General features: G+C 33.7%; 2 protein-coding genes across 4 annotated transcripts in view; one reads left to right on the top strand and one right to left on the bottom strand.

Annotated features, from left to right (window-relative positions):
* The first annotated feature begins 215 nt into the window (after nt 1–215).
* On the top strand, nt 216–1870 carry LOC134726050 (uncharacterized). The gene has a single exon (XM_063590438.1). The coding sequence runs from the start codon at nt 662–664 to the stop codon at nt 1715–1717; it is 1056 nt and encodes a 351-aa protein (XP_063446508.1). The 5' UTR covers nt 216–661; the 3' UTR covers nt 1718–1870.
* Nucleotides 1871–6474: 4604 nt separating this feature from the next.
* LOC134726049 (nucleolar protein 11-like) overlaps nt 6475–23642 on the bottom strand; it is a 31987-nt gene continuing 14819 nt past the window's right edge. For all 3 annotated transcript variants that reach the window (XM_063590434.1, XM_063590435.1, XM_063590436.1), the window contains 9 exons: nt 22705–22869; nt 22129–22197; nt 17597–17772; nt 14164–14289; nt 11285–11371; nt 10559–10637; nt 9486–9569; nt 8835–8942; nt 6475–6619 (listed from right to left, as the gene is read on the bottom strand). In XM_063590434.1, the coding sequence (XP_063446504.1) occupies nt 6497–6619; nt 8835–8942; nt 9486–9569; nt 10559–10637; nt 11285–11371; nt 14164–14289; nt 17597–17772; nt 22129–22197; nt 22705–22869 (1017 nt within the window). In that variant the 3' untranslated portion in view covers nt 6475–6496. The remainder of the gene's footprint in view (nt 6620–8834; nt 8943–9485; nt 9570–10558; nt 10638–11284; nt 11372–14163; nt 14290–17596; nt 17773–22128; nt 22198–22704; nt 22870–23642) is intronic.

Raw genomic sequence — 23642 nt, 5'->3', positions numbered from 1 at the left:
GTCCTATCAAAGCATTCTATTTGAAGGAAAATCTTTAAATTTAATAATAAAACAATAGCTTTGCTATTCATATACTTTAAAAATTTGTTAAAGTACTTAACTGATGAAATATTTCGATTAAATAATTCCTATTGGTTAATACCAAAAGTTGGCTAATGGTATAAACAATAAGACCAAGCCAGCCATATACCCGTTAACGGTCTGATCCGTTTTATATCTAGATTATCCTAATACACACGAATTGATTATAAATCTTAATGTACCAAAACGTAGTCGCCCGTGTCGGAGGAGAACAAAAGCCGTTGTTAACGACACATTAATATAATATCATATTCAATATTGGTGTAATACATGCAGAAACTGACAATAAGTGTAAAGTTAGAATGCACAGGAATACATTGGGACAAGTGTTATCTGTGAAGGGCAATCGACCAGGAATCAGTATAATGTCGGTTTAAGGTCTATGTAGCGATTCATGATGATTGTGACACTAATGTAAAGATGATATTTGATTATAACGGGTCAGAAAACTTGGCCGAGACAGAAATTGGACAGTATTGAAGATAGTATATATGATCATGGTTTTAAAGATTTAAGTGTTGTGTACAAAATTTGTTTATGAAGAATAATCCTTTATTAATCCTTATACAGACTTTGTGGAATGACGTTAGCCAGTTTTAAAATGTCGATCCAACACAACTTGCCGTTTGAAATATCTCGTGATTTATTAACATATGAGCCTGGAGCAGACACCAAGAATATTAAGCTGAAACAACATTTATGTGTCCGACATGCCATGCCTAAAACAAATTTATATGGAACTATTCTACACGAGAATGTCAGCCAGGATCGTCATCTGGAAAGGCAGTTGACTAGCCTCAGTGTCAGACAACTGAAAAATTCAAATTCATTCGATCTCTCTGCAAGAACTTTCATGAAAAACCAAGAAAGAAAACAAGCAAAATGGAGACGCGAGGATGAATTTCGTCTCTCTGGGCTCAATTTACCAAATGTACAAATAGCGGAAGAAAAAAGGCGCCCCAGTTTTGATGTGATGTATAAAGCACCCGAGTACAATTTTAGAAGCCAGAGTGTCAGAGGTAAGGAAAATTTACCTAAAATGCCATTCAGCATTCGGCGTGAAAAGACAGAGATTGTAACTCATAGAGAGCGGACATTTATGACACGACTGCCAGAAGTTATGGTGGTGGATCAGGATGCACTAAAGGAATATAATAAATACAGAGGAAAATTGCACCTAAAACCAGGAGCTCCGACAAAAGATGACAGATTTCAGAAACTACATTCAACTTTATCACAACCCCTTATTAAGGACTCCGATGATCTACCAAACGAAAATTCGAAAAGCAAGAGTCGTCTTTCGAAATATAGCTACGAATCACATGATGACCAAACTGACAAATCATTGGATATGACAGGACAAGAAGCAGACGACACTAGACCACCGTGGATGATGACGCGTGCTCAAACAGATATGATTTTAAAGAAAAAACAAAGAAACGCTGAGGAAGATACTTTCAGTATCCATCAACCAAACCGCTCAAAAAGCAATGACATTTTGGAATCTTTTAGAACAAAAGATGTCAAACAACTAGCAAAGTCATTAAGTAAAAACAGAGCTGAAAAAGACAAAAATGGCAAAGATTCTGTAACATTCGTGCCTGGTGTGAATGTATATTACAGTACTAAAAAGTAAAACCAAATGTGAATCAAGGTTGGAAAATTGTGTTCATTTGTTTAATCGTCACCATTACAGTATTATTGTACTTTATATTATTTATTATTTCAAATAGGACTGTGGGGGAAATTACACATATAGGGATGAATAAAATAGTTTTATTACATTTTACATTGGTTTTCTAAATGTATAAAGAGGCCCGTTTAACTTGATTACGTTTCTGCAAAGGATACACAAAATCTTTGAATTCGAAAAAGAGGAATAAAATTACGGATGTTCTATACTTAAATTAATTCACTGATGGTTACTTTAAGTTCAGCAGCAAATATTACAAGCAATATCGAGAACGATGATAATTACTAGACAGACACGATGAGTTTATTTTGTTTTACACATCTAGTAGGCAACAGACCTGTCAATATGTCCGTAAACACAATTATGAACTCGGGCCAATCAAGCTACAACAGCTGTGGTCGGTTTATTCCCGATTGTCCCACTTTTTAAAATTTTAGAGTTCTGATTGTCCCACAAGAAAAGTTCTCATTGTCCCACATTATTTTATTAAGTGAAATGTTCTTAAATAAACAGTAGACTTTGTGTTTATTTTGCTAACATAACAAGAATTGATTATTTCATTTTCAAAGTATTATTTTTGGACTATATCCATTTTAATTAGTAAAAGATATGATATATATTTTTTAAATTATGAAATTCCTGCACTTTTCATTAAATAATATAACATTTCGTATTTAAAATCCTATCTAAAATGTTACTTTTTGTTTATAGAATAAATACAAATACCAACATTTATAATTATTTTGTTTTAATTTAAATTCCAAATAAATATAAAAATAATGCATACATTTAAAAAAAAAAGTAAATAGATTTAATATTATTTGTTTAAATTCTAAAAATTAAAATAATGCATACATTTGAAAAAGAGTATAAATTCAAGTATTTGCACCTTGAACAACATACCAATTGGATGCAACTTAGTACACAATCATCCCCCAAACCCAGCCAAACTAGTAGAGGTCACCAAAGTATTGCAACACAAAAAGAAAAGATGAAGAGCAGATACTACTTCTGTACAAGCAATCTACAAACAGGAAATAGCCAAGCTTCGTACACTAGAAAGGAATGACGATACTCAACAGATGGTTGAACAGCTCACAACTTTCCCTTCTATAAAATACATTTTTTTATCGTCAACCACACCTACCAACATCTCTACTGAATATTGACATCAAGGATGAGTGGACTCAAACAACAGCTGCTGAAAGATTTCTGCTAATCAATGCTGGTACCTACGATAAGATACTTGTATTCGCCACTGACCACCACATACAACACATGACAAACAATGACAACAACTCAATCTACGTTGATGGTACTTTCTACACATTTCCATTAATCTTTGAACAGCTACACACTCTGCATGCACTGATTGATTTTCCCACTGTTTTTTGCACTATTACATGGGAAGTCAATGGACAACTATACCAGATTCTTCTTACTACTGAAGACTAATCTGCTTGCACCCAACGCCAGATTCAACTGAATCCAACAACTTTCTTCATAGATGACGCCACTACGTACTGGTTTGAAGCAAACAGACATCTATGGAATCATTATCAAACAGAAGGACCAAGGACAACATACCATCTAGAAGGATGGCACAACGGTTTGAAAAAGATGATCCAAGTGCAACACCCAACTGCAGATTTTGCAAGAAAATGATTAGTTACCTGTAATTACCTACTTCACACTATAAAAACTGATTAATCACAATTAAAACAATTCCCGATTGTCCCACAATTAAATTTCCCAATTGTCCCACAAACATCTTTCCGATTGTCCCAAAAACATTTCACTACCTTTTTACCTGTAATTTCAAAAAGTGGGACAATCGGGAAGACACCCTGTGGTCAATGTAGTTGAAATATATCCTCAATAAACTTAATGCTTAATACATGTATCACCATAAGATATCGGTATCTTGTCAAGGTTTTGTTTTATTTCTAAGGAATTTATAAATATATAAAAATAAACGTCAATGCTGTCATTTTCCATATCTTATAGGATAAGTCGTAAATATTTTGATTGATTAGAAATGATAAATAATTGTAGTTATGTAACTAATAAAATATTTTCGTTATTATCCGTATTTGTTAAAGGGTTAAAATGACATTTCACCCATTTTCACCATTTTCCCACCAAAGTTTGGGTTTTAAGGCAAAATATTTTTTTTCCTTATCGGTGACCTGTTTTTTATTGGCTCATTCTTTGAAGCTATATTCCAGCTTTTCATATTACAGTTTTGGACCAATTGTCTCAGAACGTTTTTTTGATATTCCGATAAAAATATGTCAACACCTCTATTTTCCTTATCATTTCATTGAAAAATGATCCCTTTTACATACCTGTTTAAATGTAAAATTTTGAGCTTAAATGGTACGTGACCACCTATTTTTTTTCGACCAATTTGATTCATTTTCTTTAAAGAATAAAACAACCAAAATACGGCACTTCTGATAGAAATTTCGAATAGGCTTGAGCCACCTTAAACTTAAAGGAAGCTACATAAGGGGGACATCACCATAAATCCAGGTGTTTTTACACATGTTCCTGTCTCAAGTCATATCCTAATGTTCCCGTCTCAAGTCATATCCTAATGTTCCCGTCCTAAGTCATATCCTAATGCTCCTGTCTCAAGTCATATTCTCATGTTCCCGTCCCGATTTTTGTAATTTGAAGAATAAGGCACACTTATGTTCTACTGTAACACCATTGTCCCAGGTAAAGGGGAATGGTTGGGATACCGCTAACATGTTCAAACCCGCCACCGTCTGTATGTGTGTGGCTGTCAGAAGTCAGGAGCCTTTCATTCAGTGGTTGTCGTTTGTTGCTTTTTTACGTATTTGTTGTTCAATCATTTTTCTGTACATTAATTAGACCATTAGTTGTCTTGTTTGAATTGTTTTACAGTTTTGATTTTTAGGTCTTTTATAGCGGACTATATGCTGTATTGGATTTGCTCCTTTTTGAAGGCCATACAGTGACCTATAGCTGTTAGTTTCTGTGTCATCTGAACATCTTATATTAATAACTTAGGCAAGCAGGTCTAGGATCTGTTATTTTGGCAGCACATGATGACCAGTTATTAATGGGATATTACTGTTGCAGCCACCAATATCGACCAATTAACAGCACTTGAAGATGAACAAATGTGTGTGTTCAATTCAGTATGAAATACATGATTTTATTTTACATACAGCTAAATTGAAGGAAATATATATTGAAAAATTTGTTAATCTTAAGTACTATACAATATAGTTTTTCAATTTAATCAGATTAGTTAATCTATTTATGGCACATTCTGTAGGGCGGAGAACTTTTATATTAATAACACTCCATAAGTAATCTTAAAAGTTCAAATAATTTACACAACTATTGAATTTCTTGACCTGGCTTTTGTTTCAAGTTCACTTTTTAAAAGTAAGAAAAGTGTTTTTGGACATGTTTGGTGTTCTGACTGCAGATGTGGCAATGGTTACCATCCAACAGGTCAACTTAATAACAAGACTGAATATGTGGTCATTTTGGACAAGGAATAAATAAGTAAACATGTGGATAAAACAGAAAGTTTAATGGACCTATCTGTCAATAAAATTGCTGATTTTGAAGCAAATAACAGAAATGCTAGCAGTCAAATTATTATTCACAGACTTGACCGTAATTCTCATATTTGATGCTAAACATACTAAAATAGATATAGGATGATGTGGTGTGAGTGCCAATGAGACAACTCTCCATTCAACAAACAATTTTAAAAAAGTAAACCATTATAGGTCAATGTACGGCCTTCAACACGGAGCCTTGGCTCACACCGAACAACAAGCTATAAAGGGCCCCAAAATTACTAGTGTAAAACCATTCAAAGGGGAAAACCAACGGTCTAATCTATATAAAAAAAAATGAGAAATGAGAAACAAGTATATATTACATAAACAAACAACAACTACTGTACATCGGATTCCAAAAATGTATATTCAAATTTTAAAAAAGTATGAGATAAACAATTTACAATGAAATTATGTAGCAGCGTTTTTTAAGTGTTTTAGTATAGAGACCATCTAATTAACAATGGAGGAGACCTCTAGAAGACTGATGATGGTCATATAACCCAATATAAACATAAATATAGATATAAATAGATAGCACACAAGTGCAATTGGAATTTTCTAGGCCTGTTTAATTTTATATTATAGGTTTAAAAAATATGTTATTCATTGTTATTACCTGTATAAGAATGATTTTTGAGATCTAATCAGTCGTCCAACCGAATGGATTGCCCTTGTTTCACTTCCAACAATGACATTTCTTTACTGTTAATAGCTGAGCATACCTATTTTATGCATAACCCTTCTCTAGCTAAGGTGTTAAATTAAAATAACATTAATATGGATTCAATAAGTTGAATTATTCACTTGCAAGTAAATAAATCAATAACAATGATCCTGAACTTATTGTAACAAAATTACACAAAACTGGTTGCTAAAAGCAAATTATAATTTCACTTTTTCTTTTCAATAATGATTGAACAAAAAAAAAACATTTTTTTTTTCTATATCTGATAGCTAGTGCCTTTTAAGGGACCTTCCTATCAATACAGGTAGATCTTTTACTAAATAACATAAATGTTAGTGAATCTTGTTGCATATATAAAGAATGACGTCAATAAGAAAGGATTCAAAATAAAATCAACACAGCAATGTGAATTAATATGATTTTTATTTACAGTATGTGTAAAACTTCAATGCAGTATTGTCCAACCATCTTGTTTGTGGGTATTGCACATCTAGACTTCAATTGTTGTAGTAGAGCATCTAAACTGATTAACTGATCATAAAACTCAACCTGAAAAATAACAAAACAATTTCAACAGTTGTAACCCTAAAAAAAATAAAAAATAATAACAACTGGACTGATTCTTTACCCTGTTTCAGTTTAAATAAACCCATTAAATATGAAAATCAAATGTGCAGACAACACATAATGTCTTTTATAAAACATAAGGATTCTCAACAGTAAACTGTTAAAAATCCTTGCCGACGAGAAACATGCGTTCTCTTGAACGCAAAAATTAAAACTAAAGCTAGTGTATGTTACACAGGTGAACTATGACGTAGGTGAGTACATCTCATGGATATAATTTTTAATCACCTAGTTAATTGCGATGAGAACATGTTGTGAAAGCAAACATATTCTATATAATATATATGTAATTTCATGGTAAGTATATTTAACCAAATTCATATAAAATAACAAATATAGTAACAAGACTGACTTTTCAGTAGCACAAAAAAATAACAAAATAAAAACGACAGGTGACTTCTCTATTATGCCCTAAAATAAACAGAACAACCACATCGGGACTGATTGCTGCAACCCCTTAAACAGGAATAACACCTCACTACTCCTCTCACCAAGGGAGATAATCAGATCATCATCTTACTGAGATTCTAACATATACCTCTCATCAAGGGAGATAATCAGATCAACATCTTACTGAGATTCTAACATATACCTGTCATCAGGGGAGATAATCAGATCAACATCTTACTGAGATTCTAACATATACCTCTTATCAGGGGGGATAATCAGATCAACATCTTACTGAGATTCTAACATATACCTCTTATCAGGGGGGATAATCAGATCAACATCTTACTGAGATTCTAACATATACCTCTTATCAGGGGAGATAATCAGATCATCATCTTACTGAGATTCTAACATATACCTCTTATCAGGGGAGATAATCAGATCAACATCTTACTGAGATTCTAACATATACCTCTTATCAGGGGAGATAATCAGATCAACATCTTCCTGAGATTCTAACATATACCTCTTATCAGGGGAGATAATCAGATCAACATCTTCCTGAGATTCTAACATATACCTCTTATCAGGGGAGATAATCAGATCAACATCTTACTGAGATTCTAACATATACCTCTTATCAGGGGAGATAATCAGATCATCATCTCACTGAGATTCTAACATATACCTCTTATCAGGGGAGAAAATCCTATCAATACTTACCACAGATTTTACAATACTATGCAGATGCACAAGTACACCTCTGACATCAGGGGAGATGATTCTATCAATATTTACCTGAGATTATAGAATACTGTGCAGATTCATAAGTACAACTCTACCATCAGGGGAGATAATCCAAGTAATTTTTACCTGATATTCTAGAATACTGAGCAGATACATCAATACACTTCTCATCAGGGGAGATAATCCTATTTATATTTACATGAGATTCTACAAAAGTTACATTATGCAGATGCACAAGTTAAGCTCTGATCAGGGGAGATAATCCTATCAATACTAACCCAAGATTCTAAAATATTGTGCAGATGCACCAGTACACCTGTCATCAGGGGAGATAATCCTATCAACATTAATCTGAGATTCTACAATGCTATGCAGATGCACCAGTACACCTCTCATCAGGGGAGATAATCCTATCAACATTAATCTGAGATTCTACAATACTATGCAGATGCACAAGTACACCCCTCACCAGGGGAGATAATCCTATCAATATTAACCTGAGATTCTACAATACTGTGCAGATGCGTGCACCTCTCACCAGGGGAGATAATCCTATCAATATTAACCTGAGATTCTACAATACTGTGCAGATGCGTGCACCTCTCACCAGGGGAGATAATCCTATCAATATTTACCTGAGATTCTACAATACTGTGCAGATGCACCAGTACACCTGTCATCAGGGGAGATAATCCTATCAATATTTACCTGAGATTCTACAATACTATGCAGATGCACAAGTACACCCCTCACCAGGGGAGATAATCCTATCAATATTTACCTGAGATTCTACAATGCTATGCAGATGCACCAGGACACCTCTCACCTGGAGAGATAATACTATCAATATTTACCTGAGATTCTACAATACTATGCAGATGCACAAGTACACCCCTCACCAGGGGAGATAATCCTATCAATATTTACCTGAGATTCTACAATGCTATGCAGATGCACCAGGACACCTCTCACCTGGAGAGATAATCCTATCAATATTTACCTGAGATTCTACAATGCTATGCAGATGCACCAGTACACCTCTGGCATCAGGGGAGATAATTAGCTGTGTAAAATGTCCATCTAATATACAACATAACCAGTCTACAACCTGGAATGATAATAATGATATTGATTAGTCAAGCATACCAGACATTTACCATATCATACTGGTATTGTCTGAAATGAAATGATTAAAGGGGACTTATTTTTCAAATTTATCTAAAACTATTCAGCCCAGGTCTGCAATACTTAACTTTATCTCAGAAAGAATTGGTATTACTTTGTTTTCTCCATTGCATTTTGTATATTTCTATTATCTAAAATTGATACAGTTCTTTTGTAGTGAAATCTGAATATAAGTAATTACCTGTGCCAAGGAAGGATTGTTTGCAATTTCTGGTTAAATCTGAATATGAAGTACTGCGCATTAATTTATTTTCATGGAATGGGAAAAACTAGCATTTTCATGGTTTTTGCCCATCTCCACATACAAAGCCCATACAAAATTTGAAATTCATTGAACTTTTAAATGCAAGTTTCTACCAACGAAACCCACAACAATTGGTATCTAAAGAAAAATAATGAAACACCAGTTACATCTGTCTAATGAAGGTGTTTGGTATATCTGGTTTAATCTGAGTGAAATAATTACCTGGCCCAATGAAGGATTGTTTGGTATATCTTCTATCTGTTCTGGTCCAATATTAAGCAGAAAGTATAAATACTCTAACAAAGCCTGTAAAGATAAAAGATTCCTGTCACAACTACATAGTGTCAGTGATCAATTACTACTGTCACTACATTTTAACATTTTAATTTGACAAGCTGAGTTATTTCCCTTTGTCCATAAACCAGCAGGTAGAACAGATACATTCAATATGAGTTATTTCCCTTTGTACATAAACCTGCAGGTAGAACAGATACATTCAATATGAGTTATTTCCCTTTGTCCATAAACCTGCAGGTAGAACAGATACATTCAATATGAGTTATTACCCTTTGCCCATAAACCTGCAGGTACAACAGATACATTCAATATGAGTTATTTCGTTTTGTCCTTTAACCTGCAGGTAGAACAGATACATTCAATATGAGTTATTTCCCTTTGTCCATAAACCTGCAGGTAGAACAGATACATTCAATATGAGTTATTCCCTTTGCCCATAAACCTGCAGGTAGAACAGATACATTCAATGAGTTATTACCCTTTGCCCATAAGCCTGCAGGTAGAACAGATACATTCAATATGAGTTATTTCCCTTTGTCCATAAACCTGCAGGTAGAACAGATACATTCAATATGAGTTATTTCCCTTTGCCCATAAACCTGCAGGTACAACAGATACATTCAATATGAGTTATTTCCCTTTGTCCATAAACCTGCAGGTAGAACAGATAAATTCAATATGATGAAGTATTTTTTCCCGATTTTAACAAAGAAGTTATACATAACCCCTTCATTCTGTGAAATATATATCTTAGAATATACAGTGAAACTTGAAACCATGAAAAAAACTAATTTCACTTTACTCACCAGAACATTTTTAAATGAGAGCATTCTGACACATTCTACCAGGAACACATCAATAAATGCATTGCTTAAGATCTGATTTGTAAATAGTTTACTCACCAGAACATTTTTAAATGAGAGCATTCCGACACACTCTACCAGAAACACATCAATAAATGCATTGCTTAAGATCTGATTTGTAAATAGTTTACTCACCAGAACATTTTTAAATGAGAGCATTCCGACACACTCTACCAGGAACACATCATTGAAAGCCATGCGTAAGATCTGATTTCTGATTATATGTTAAGTATAATCAAACATTATTTTGCTTCTGCAGATTATACTCCTTCAACATTTTCTCTTTGTTCATAACACTTATTTTGTAATTCTGTTCATACTTTGGTTTCATTACCTATACTAATCATGCTAATGATCTGGATCCCACCTTTGGCAATGTCTTTCTATTTTGAACTTGCACTGCTGGTGGAGTTTTATTCCCCAAGGGTATTACTTTCCCAGTAATCAGCATAATGTGTTGACATGAATTATCATTGGTATGGTTATAATCATAAATTAACTGTTTAAAAACTTTGAATTTTTTAAATATTAAGGCTTTTCTACCTCAGGAATAGATTACCTTAGCTGTATTTAGCAAAACTTTTAGGACTTCTTGGTCCTCAATGCTCTTCAACTTTGTACTTTATTTGGCCTTTTGGATGTTCTTTTATTCAAGCCTCACTGGTGAGTCTTTTGTAGACAAAACTATAAACAAAACGTGCAGAGCAAATACATGATTTCAATCCTGGTATTTATGATGAGTTTACTCACATAATAATTAACTTTTCCACTGAATAAAAACTGGCAACAAGTAACTAGTCATTAATATAGTTTCATAGTATTCAAAGGCAAACAAATGTGTGAGTATTGACAAAAGGATACATAAAATACATCTTTGTAGAGGAAAGTGGACATCCTTCTATGGCAGACTGGCCATTTTGTTGTTCATCTAAATCTTTTTCTTCTAAACTACAAAGATACGTCACAATTTTCAGTCATGTATATAAGAAACATTATATTTGATTTAACATTTTTAAATGAAATCTTGTATGAGGCTTAAATTAAAATATTGTTTGTTTGCCCTTTACCGACCGACCCTATCAATTCGTTCCGCCTGAAAATCTTTTATTTGTATTTACCAGCAAGATTTTATTTTATTTCATTTTTTCGTTCCTACCCAAAATCTTATATTTGTATTTCCCGCTCAAAACTTTTTTACCGGAATCCTCGGGTTTTATCTTTACGTATAAGGTCCAGTCCGTTTGGTATCACCTGAGCGTTTGACATGAACACTTGCATTTGAAGTTTCAAAGCATTTGTTTGAAATCGATGTTGAACGCTTTCTGAAATCATGATATGAAGTACGTTACTCTGTACCTTTAAACTTAAAGAGCAGGGTTCATTTACAAAAAAGTTCGTTTGATACAAAAGTATTAACGTGTGTACAAACTAATTTGTAAACGGACGTTGTATTCTATGTAGCGATGGCCTTTTGTGATCTGCATATCAGGATGATTATGTTAACGATGCCGCTAAATTATTTATATCTGACATGAACCAAAAGTGACAAAACCCTGTAAAGTGGAGAATATCTGGCAGTAAAATCGCCAAGTTTTCCATACAGATCATTTATAAATGTGATGCAAAATATGTGACAATTGAGTTTTTTAAAAGTCTTATTATAGCATTTTTATTGGAAAAAAAGGCACACACGAAATTTGTAACACTCAAGGGACTTTTTCTACTAGTAATATATGTCTGCCCGGACATTATCTTACCAGTACAAAGTTATCTCTTATATATTTTTTTTTCAAAACTAATAGTCCCAGCGGAAAACTTATTTGCAAAAACAAAACGGACAAAAAAATGACATTATGCAGATTTTGTATCTATACACATGAAAAAAAGTATTGCAACACCAAATTGAAATTGAAATTAAAAAAACACTTTTTATTTTTTTGTGATATAATTTGGTAAAATAGAACTAATTAAACATTATTTAAGTATCACCTGAGTTTAATCAATAAATATCGACTCGATAAGTTTTTATCTGCACATGCAGCTACTGTACCCGTAAACAGCTAAACAGATGTTTTCATCCTCATTATTTTCAACACTTTAAATAACCAAGTTTTTAAAGTTATGTGATTGACACCTTGTAATGGGTCCTCGACAACTCTAAACTGCAGCAAGATGGCAGATTATCAGCATGAGAGAAGCAGGGATGTCGCTGAAACAACTGCACATATTTTTGGTCATCACCATTCCACTATAAGTCGTTTTGAGAATAAAAATAAGGCACTAAACGATGTTAAAGACCTTCCGAGATAAAGAAGACCCCCTATACCATTTGCTAGGGAAAATAGGGCATAATGAAGGTTGGTCAGAAGGAAATCCATTGCATACAATACAATCCTAAAAAGAGAGTGGTGGGCATACAGGAGCCTTTTAACAAGAACTGTTCGAGATTGACTCATCGCTACTGGTTATCGTGCGACAAGACCATTTCGGAGACCTTTGCTTACGAACAGTCACACAGTTTTCTGTATCCAATGTAGTGCAGAGCTCGCTAAAGTTGAAAATTAGCATCGTGGAGGAAGATCCATTGTTCCAATGGAATTCGGTTCATCTTCCTTGGACGGATGGTAGCCCGGATTTGAACCATATCGAGCATATATGGGACACTATTGGGCGGAACGTGCGCGAAAGGACACCCCCAGTTTAAACACATCATGAAATAAACAATGCCCTTCATCAGAAATGGTTGCTGCTACCCTAGCATCAAATTAGTCGATTTTTGGCAGGAATCAGAAGACGTTTAGATGCGGTTATCCGTTTGAATGGAGGCTGCGCACAAAGTACTAATTCTTTGGCGTATAACGATCAACCATGATGTGAACAGTCATCTTAAGATTAATTTTGAAATGTCTGACATTGTAAAGTTCGACTACAGTAAAAGTTGTAAAAAACATTTTTTGTTCGTTTCAATGCCAATGTTATCATAAACTATATTTCAATAATATTATACAAATATTTTATTATATTTCATCCATAAAAAGAGGCTGATTTTTCAAATTTTAAAAAATCAAGGTGTTGCAATACTTTTTTCCATGTGTATATAAAATAAAATATTTTACCTACCTGCCTACCCATGACAAATAATATACCGAGCCAAGTTATTTTTTTGGGGAAAAAAATAAAATATTTTACCTACCTACCTACCCTGTTTCAAAACTTAGGGTCGGAAAAGGGCAAACAAACAATATTTTAATTTAGGCCTGAACATGTATTATTTTACTGGTATATCTGAATTTTGTGTAATCAGAGAAATATTGTAACCACTGTTATTTTGCTGTAATATTTACAGCCGATTCCATCCAGTGTGCAGGCAAATATCCTTTGATAAGCTTGCTTGATAGCTTAACATAGAAGTAATTATTAGTTAAGGTAAACTATCCTCCTTTAAGAGTAAAACTGTTCCAACAGATAACAAATCTATCTGTTTGTAGGACTAGGCTACTTTGACAGGAGGGTAGTATATGTTACCTTATAACAAATTTACGGTTCAGCTAACAAGCAAGCTAACCAAAGACATTACCTTTGTCTACACACTCAATGGAATCAGCTGTAACAAGTTTTATTTTGCTGTAATACTTTAATCTTGATTTAATCGATTAATCTAGTATTAACATTTTACTGAAAAGGCAAGATTGTGGTATATTGGTACTACACTTCAATGTGCCTTTTCTTGATGTACTCACCTTAAAATATAATCTAACATCTTACAGAGGCAAGATTCTGGTATATTGGAGATATACTCCAAGATATTTTTCAGCAAACCTGTTTCTTTATGTTTGATTAGAGCATCAAACAGGTGTGTCATCAACCTACAAAGTAAAACAGATCAATTCACCAAAATATCATTGTACAACTAGCATGACTAGTCAATCAGACTCCTGTGTATCTCTGTAAATTCATAAAATTGAGAATGGAAATGTGGAATATGTCAAAGAGACAATAACCTGACCAAAGAGCAGACAACAATTGAAATGCCAACATTGAGAGAAAATTCATACATTGGAAAGACCTTTCTTCATTTACCCTCATCAGGAATGCTAAATCCCAAACATTTGAAAGCCAAGCAAGGATGCACAAGACCAAAAACACATGAAGAGTTTTATGATTAAATGGAACCTAAAATTGCCAAAAACTTTGTTATAATTTTCGTTCATTTCTTGTATTGCTGATCCTTTTTCTAAATACAATTTATTTCTATCCACATTTTTTTTTCTAAAACATAAATTTTTTGTAAAAATCATCATTTAGTGACAATTCTTGTTGTTCTGTGTGGACCAAGGCTCCATGTTGAAGGCCGTACTTTGACCTATAATGGTTCAGTTTTATAAATTGTTGTGTGGATGGAGAGTTGTCTCATTATCACTCATACCACATCTTCCCATATCTATTGTTCTCTCAGACTATTGTGTGTCCTAGCAATTAAAGTTACCTAGAGTCAAACTTTTGACCATGATCATGTTGACCACATACCATCTTAAAAGTGGTAAAGGATCACATAATAATTTATTTTTGCAGATATGCAAAGGGATGGTTTAGTGACTGTCATACAAGTGAGGGGTTTAGCTAGCTATTAAACTAGGTTTAATCAATCATTTTCTACTTAAGAAAATGCCTGTATCAAGTCGAGAATATGACAGTTGTTGTTCATTTGTTTGATGTGTTTAAGCTTTTGATTAGGGACTTCACATTTTGAATATTCTTGAGAGTTCAGCATTTTTGTTATTTTACTTTTTACCAATGACTTTCAGCATAGATTTTATCAAGCCTTGTTAGCCAGTGTAGTTTTTTTAAACTTTGTTTGTGACCCACCTTCTGGTAAGAGGTAAATTATTAGGCAAAGTTTCATTTCTAGACAAAAGTATGTACTTACACAGAAGGTATAGCCTGTGTTTCTGGACAACAGATGTATTAATTACACAGTATGTACTTACACAGAAGGTATAGCCTGTGTTTCTGAACAACAGATGTATTAATTACACAGTATGTACTTACACAGAAGGTATAGCCTGTGTTTCTATAAGAAACTACACAGTATGTACTTACACAGAAGGTATAGCCTGTGTTTCTATAAGAAACTACACAGTATGTACTTACACAGAAGGTATAGCCTGTGTTTCTATAAGAAACTACACAGTATGTACTTACACAGAAGGTATAGCCTGTGTTTCTATAAGAAATTACACAGTATGTACTTACACAGAAGGTATAGCCTGTGTTTCTATGAGATACTGTACTTACACAGAAGGTATAGCCTGTGTTTCTATAAGAAACTGTACTTACACAGAAGGTATAGCCTGTGTTTCTATAAGAAACTACACAGTATGTACTTACACAGAAGGTATAGCCTGTGTTTCTATAAGAAATTACACAGTATGTACTTACACAGAAGGTATAGCCTGTGTTTCTATCACAGTATGTACTTACACAGAAGGTATAGCCTGTGTTTCTATTAAGTTAATTACACAGTATGTACTTACACAGAAGGTATAGCCTGTGTTTCTATAAAGTTAATTACACAGTATGTACTTACACAGAAGGTATAGCCTGTGTTTCTATAAAGTTAATTACACAGTATGTACTTACACAGAAGGTATAGCCTGTGTTTCTATCACAGTATGTACTTACACAGAAGGTATAGCCTGTGTTTCTATAAGATACTGTACTTACACAGAAGGTATAGCCTGTGTTTCTATCACAGTATGTACTTACACAGAAGGTATAGCCTGTTTCTATAAAGTTAATTACACAGTATGTACTTACACTGAAGGTATAGCCTGTGTTTCTATAAGAAACTACACAGTATGTACTTACACAGAAGGTATAGCCTGTGTTTCTATAAGAAACTACACAGTATGTACTTACACAGAAGGTATAGCCTGTGTTTCTATAAGAAATTACACAGTATGTACTTACACAGAAGGTATAGCCTGTGTTTCTATAAAGTTAATTACACAGTAAGTACTTACACAGAAGGTATAGCCTGTGTTTCTATCACAGTATGTACTTACACAGAAGGTATAGCCTGTGTTTCTATCACAGTATGTACTTACACAGAAGGTATAGCCTGTGTTTCTATTAAGTTAATTACACAGTATGTACTTACACAGAAGGTATAGCCTGTGTTTCTATAAAGTTAATTACACAGTATGTACTTACACAGAAGGTATAGCCTGTGTTTCTATAAAGTTAATTACACAGTATGTACTTACACAGAAGGTATAGCCTGTGTTTCTATCACAGTATGTACTTACACAGAAGGTATAGCCTGTGTTTCTATAAGATACTGTACTTACACAGAAGGTATAGCCTGTGTTTCTATAAGATACTGTACTTACACAGAAGGTATAGCCTGTGTTTCTATAAGAAACTGTACTTTCACAGAAGGTATAGCCTGTGTTTCTATAAGATACTGTTCTTACACAGAAGGTATAGCCTGTGTTTCTATAAGATACTGTACTTACACAGAAGGTATAGCCTGTGTTTCTATCACAGTATGTACTTACACAGAAGGTATAGCCTGTTTCTATAAAGTTAATTACACAGTATGTACTTACACTGAAGGTATAGCCTGTGTTTCTATAAGAAACTACACAGTATGTACTTACACAGAAGGTATAGCCTGTGTTTCTAGACAACAGCTGATTAATTACACAGTATGTACTTACACAGAAGGTATAGCCTGTGTTTCTATAAGATACTGTACTTACACAGAAGGTATAGCCTGTGTTTCTATAAGAAACTACACAGTATGTACTTACACAGAAGGTATAGCCTGTGTTTCTATAAAGTTAATTACACAGTATGTACTTACACAGAAGGTATAGCCTGTGTTTCTATCACAGTATGTACTTACACAGAAGGTATAGCCTGTGTTTCTATAAAGTTAATTACACAGTATGTACTTACACAGAAGGTATAGCCTGTGTTTCTATAAGAAACTGTACTTACACAGAAGGTATAGCCTGTGTTTCTATAAGATATTGTTCTTACACAGAAGGTATAGCCTGTGTTTCTATAAGATACTGTACTTACACAGAAGGTATAGCCTGTGTTTCTATGAGATACTGTACTTACACAGAAGGTATAGCCTGTGTTTCTATAAGATACTGTACTTACACAGAAGGTATAGCCTGTGTTTCTATAAGAAACTGTACTTCTGTCTTTGGGAAGAACTTCTTTTCAGTGAGACAACGTTGTACAAAATGTAGCATCAAATTACTTTGACTCTCAAGGTCTGATAATAATGGCTTCACTTTATTAAACATTTCACTAAACTTTTTATAGTTTGTCACCTGAAAAAAAGACATTTTATTACAGTAAAATTTTGAAAACAAAATACCAAATTAGACACAGTAAATATCTTCTTTCAATGGATTTAACACTAATACTCTGGTACTGAGATTTCAAAGTGTGGATAAATTTAACCTGCAAGTTACATATGAAATTACTTATAGATAAACAGCTGCATCAAGAGTGCATGAAATGTCCTTATTGTGCATAATAAAATTGATAAAAGAACAAAATGACACATATAAATGGCATCACATAGGACTGTTATTAAAACTAAAATAAATATTTCCACAGTTATCTCCTCTTGGTCAAGGTATTTATAAAACCATTCTTAGTTCTATTATTTAACAGGCAAATTTCAATAAGAACAATTCTAAAAATTTTGTCAGAAATTATTTTTCTTATGATTAAATTGTGTTTGTATAGAACAGATTGAAAATGTATAATTGATATTGAATAACATCACATACAGTTTGAAAGCTGATGCATGAATTTTACTCCACTTAAAAGTTATCTTTTTACTCAGGTAGATTATCAAATCAATGAGTGATGGAAGTGAAAAGACAGTGAACAAACTACACAGAGAAAAGACAGTGAACAAACTACACAGAGAAAAGACAGTGAACAAACTACACAGAGAAAAGACAGTGAACAAACTACACAGAGAAAAGACAGTGAACAAACTACACAGAGAAAAGACAGTGAACAAACTACACAGAGAAAAGACAGTGAACAAACTACACAGAGAAAAGACAGTGAACAAACTACACAGAGAAAAGACCGTGAACAAACTACACAGAGAAAAGACAGTGAACAAACTACACAGTGAAAAGACAGTGAACAAACTACACAGAGAAAAGACAGTGAACAAACTACACAGAGAAAAGACCGTGAACAAACTACACAGAGAAAAGACAGTGAACAAACTACACAGAGAAAAGACCGTGAACAAACTACACAGAGAAAAGACCGTGAACAAAGAAAAGACAGTGAACAAACTACACAGAGAAAAGACAGTGAACAAACTACACAGAGAAAAGACCGTGAACAAACTACACAGAGAAAAGACCGTGAACAAACTACACAGAGAAAAGACAGTGAACAAACTACACAGTGAAAAGACAGTGAACAAACTACACAGAGAAAAGACCGTGAACAAACTACACAGAGAAAAGACCGTGAACAAACTACACAGAGAAAAGACCGTGAACAAACTACACAGAGAAAAGACAGTGAACAAACTACACAGAGAAAAGACCGTGAACAAACTACACAGAGAAAAGACCGTGAACAAACTACACAGAGAAAAGACCGTGAACAAACTACACAGAGAAAAGACCGTGAACAAACTACACAGAGAAAAGACCGTGAACAAACTACACAGAGAAAAGACCGTGAACAAACTACACAGAGAAAAGACCGTGAACAAACTACACAGAGAAAAGACAGTGAACAAACTACACAGAGAAAAGACAGTGAACAAACTACACAGAGAAAAGACAGTGAACAAACTACACAGAGAAAAGACAGTGAACAAACTACACAGAGAAAAGACAGTGAACAAACTACACAGAGAAAAGACAGTGAACAAACTACACAGAGAAAAGACAGTGAACAAACTACACAGAGAAAAGACAGTGAACAAACTACACAGAGAAAAGACAGTGAACAAACTACACAGAGAAAAGACAGTGAACAAACTACACAGAGAAAAGACAGTGAACAAACTACACAGAGAAAAGACAGTGAACAAACTACACAGAGAAAAGACCGTGAACAAACTACACAGAGAAAAGACAGTGAACAAACTACACAGTGAAAAGACAGTGAACAAACTACACAGAGAAAAGACAGTGAACAAACTACACAGAGAAAAGACCGTGAACAAACTACACAGAGAAAAGACAGTGAACAAACTACACAGAGAAAAGACCGTGAACAAACTACACAGAGAAAAGACCGTGAACAAAGAAAAGACAGTGAACAAACTACACAGAGAAAAGACAGTGAACAAACTACACAGAGAAAAGACCGTGAACAAACTACACAGAGAAAAGACCGTGAACAAACTACACAGTGAAAAGACAGTGAACAAACTACACAGAGAAAAGACAGTGAACAAACTACACAGAGAAAAGACCGTGAACAAACTACACAGAGAAAAGACAGTGAACAAACTACACAGAGAAAAGACAGTGAACAAACTACACAGAGAAAAGACCGTGAACAAACTACACAGAGAAAAGACCGTGAACAAACTACACAGAGAAAAGACCGTGAACAAACTACACAGAGAAAAGACCGTGAACAAACTACACAGAGAAAAGACCGTGAACAAACTACACAGAGAAAAGACAGTGAACAAACTACACAGAGAAAAGACAGTGAACAAACTACACAGAGAAAAGACAGTGAACAAACTACACAGAGAAAAGACAGTGAACAAACTACACAGAGAAAAGACAGTGAACAAACTACACAGAGAAAAGACAGTGAACAAACTACACAGAGAAAAGACAGTGAACAAACTACACAGAGAAAAGACCGTGAACAAACTACACAGAGAAAAGACCGTGAACAAACTACACAGAGAAAAGACAGTGAACAAACTACACAGAGAAAAGACCGTGAACAAACTACACAGAGAAAAGACAGTGAACAAACTACACAGAGAAAAGACAGTGAACAAACTACACAGAGAAAAGACCGTGAACAAACTACACAGAGAAAAGACCGTGAACAAACTACACAGAGAAAAGACAGTGAACAAACTACACAGAGAAAAGACCGTGAACAAACTACACAGAGAAAAGACCGTGAACAAACTACACAGAGAAAAGACAGTGAACAAACTACACAGTGAAAAGACAGTGAACAAACTACACAGAGAAAAGACAGTGAACAAACTACACAGAGAAAAGACCGTGAACAAACTACACAGAGAAAAGACCGTGAACAAACTACACAGAGAAAAGACAGTGAACAAACTACACAGAGAAAAGACCGTGAACAAACTACACAGAGAAAAGACCGTGAACAAACTACACAGAGAAAAGACAGTGAACAAACTACACAGTGAAAAGACAGTGAACAAACTACACAGAGAAAAGACAGTGAACAAACTACACAGAGAAAAGACCGTGAACAAACTACACAGAGAAAAGACAGTGAACAAACTACACAGAGAAAAGACAGTGAACAAACTACACAGAGAAAAGACCGTGAACAAACTACACAGAGAAAAGACCGTGAACAAACTACACAGAGAAAAGACCGTGAACAAACTACACAGAGAAAAGACCGTGAACAAACTACACAGAGAAAAGACCGTGAACAAACTACACAGAGAAAAGACCGTGAACAAACTACACAGAGAAAAGACAGTGAACAAACTACACAGAGAAAAGACAGTGAACAAACTACACAGAGAAAAGACAGTGAACAAACTACACAGAGAAAAGACAGTGAACAAACTACACAGAGAAAAGACAGTGAACAAACTACACAGAGAAAAGACAGTGAACAAACTACACAAAGAAAAGACAGTGAACAAACTACACAGAGAAAAGACAGTGAACAAACTACACAGAGAAAAGACAGTGAACAAACTACACAGAGAAAAGATAGTGAACAAACTACACAGAGAAAAGAAGCTATTGTATTTATTCAATGGGACAATAACAAAAGATAAAACATTGACCAAGAGGAGATAACTGTGGAAATGTTTCATTTGGTTTGCCATCAAAGTCTTTTAAATCTGGAATGACAAACTAGAAAAAAAAATCAAAATCAAAAGTTCCACCAATCTTTTCAACAGTACAATTTTTAGTTTTATTATCCAAGCATGCTAGATTTAGTGCACAATATCTTAAAGAAAAATTGTTTTATTTATTTGATGGGCAAAGTCCCATAATTCTCTGGAATGATATATCAATTTTTTATTAAAGTGAATGGTGTATTATGTTCACCAATTCCAACTATAATGTATGTTGTCCAGTAGATTAATTCAAGCAAAATCAAGTTCTGGTACAACATGTGAAATATTAACTAAGATCTGATAATCAAAAGTCAAGTAAATCTGGACAAAAAAAATAGAAAATTATTTAAAAATCCTGCCAATTATGTAAAATTTGAGGAAATCAATCAATCAATCAATCTGCCAATCAAATTATTGTTTTAAAATTATATATAATATATAAATTATCATTATATCATTATAAAATGATTTTGGCAAAATGCAGTTATCTTATAATGTTTTAATGGATGGACATTGGTATAAGAAGAAGAAGAATATTTGAATATTTTATATCACAATATTTATAATGGGTCCAGTCTTCAATTGGTATATAATAATGTACCTTTGTCTCATCTGACAGCTGCTGTAAAATGTTTCTTATATTTTCTTCTTTTTCACAGTCTTTTTTCTTCTGAAAAGATAGTATAATTAAAATACACTTTAATATCATTAATAATAGAATTTGTCTTTTTACTGAAAAAGTGCTATCTGAAGACTTTCTTTAGACAACATCTTGTAGTTTACCCAAAGACTTTTACAAAAACATCCTATTTTAAAACAGCATACACTACTGATAATAACCAACAATCATAAGCTTAACCTCCATATTGTCATCAAAAACAACATATTAAAGTTTGATAAGCTTTAGTTGGAACAGTTCTTGAGTAAATGCATGGACACAGTTTGGCAGTCTGTCCCCTAATCAATATATACTATTTTCCTTTAAAAAATCCAGTTAAAAATACAATTTTAATGTGCTTGATGACTGTAGGAACATATATTTGGTCCAAGTAGTCAAACAAAGTTTTAAATAATCAAGAGTTGAAATACGTATATTAAATGGAAAAAAAAACTTCTACTTATCTGAAATTTTGAGTGAGACAAGTTAAGGGACATAGAGTGAACTGTATTTACTTACTGGTACTTTGGTGGTCCTGCCCCATTCTGCCACACGCTCTATATTGTCTGCCTGTATATTCTGTTTCCCTAGTATTGTAGCTACAGTTGACCTTTGACATGAGTATGAATACATATACAAAGTTTTCCCATAGGATGTAAACAGGCAGTTATTACAATGGAAAAGCTGTAATAAATAGGAAATTCTTTTTTTATGATGCAGTCAATTAGATATTTCAAACATTAACAATAGAAATGATAAAAAATAAGGAAATAAGAAATATTTAAACCTATTCATGTTGAAAGCCATAAGTGTTCTATATTGCTTGCATATGTATAATTTAGTGTCAGGTTATCATTTGTATGACATGTATTCCATCCTATCTTTATATTGTTATTTTTTGTATAGTTTCTAAATAAACATTCCTCCCCCCCCACCCCCCACCCCCATCCCCCTACAATTCTATTGGGTAAGATGAATAATTTAGTTAATTCTTATTAAAATACATTGAAGAACAAATAACCCTACAAATTTACCTGTAGCTACAGTCAAGGGTTATTAGAGAAACATACATTTGTTATTGTGGGGGAAAAACAATCTGTAATAACATATGTATGATACATATGTTTCAAAGGGTTGATGTAAATTTACATGCCTATAATAAGTTTGCCTTGTTATTACAGCTAAGTGTATCCTTTGAAGTCTTGTTTCATTGATTTACTGTGGTTGATAAAAATGTATTAATTCAATTGAAAATTTAGTTATATTAAGTTACTATGCAATGTTTCAAGAATTCCAAAGTGCCCAATACAATAAAAATATCTATCATTTAACAAATATCATACATATGTTACTACCAAGGCTTCCAAAACGGTCATATATTCCGGTCATTTGTATAATGTCCGGTAAAAGACCGGCTGGGCAAAGCATGAAACGGTCATATACTTTTTAGTTTCAAA

Source organism: Mytilus trossulus, chromosome 7 (genome assembly GCF_036588685.1).
Source record: "Mytilus trossulus isolate FHL-02 chromosome 7, PNRI_Mtr1.1.1.hap1, whole genome shotgun sequence".
Classification (NCBI taxonomy): Eukaryota; Metazoa; Mollusca; class Bivalvia; order Mytilida; family Mytilidae; genus Mytilus; species Mytilus trossulus.
The sequence above is the reverse complement of the archived record's forward strand: the minus strand, read 5'-3'. Positions and strand labels throughout refer to the sequence as shown.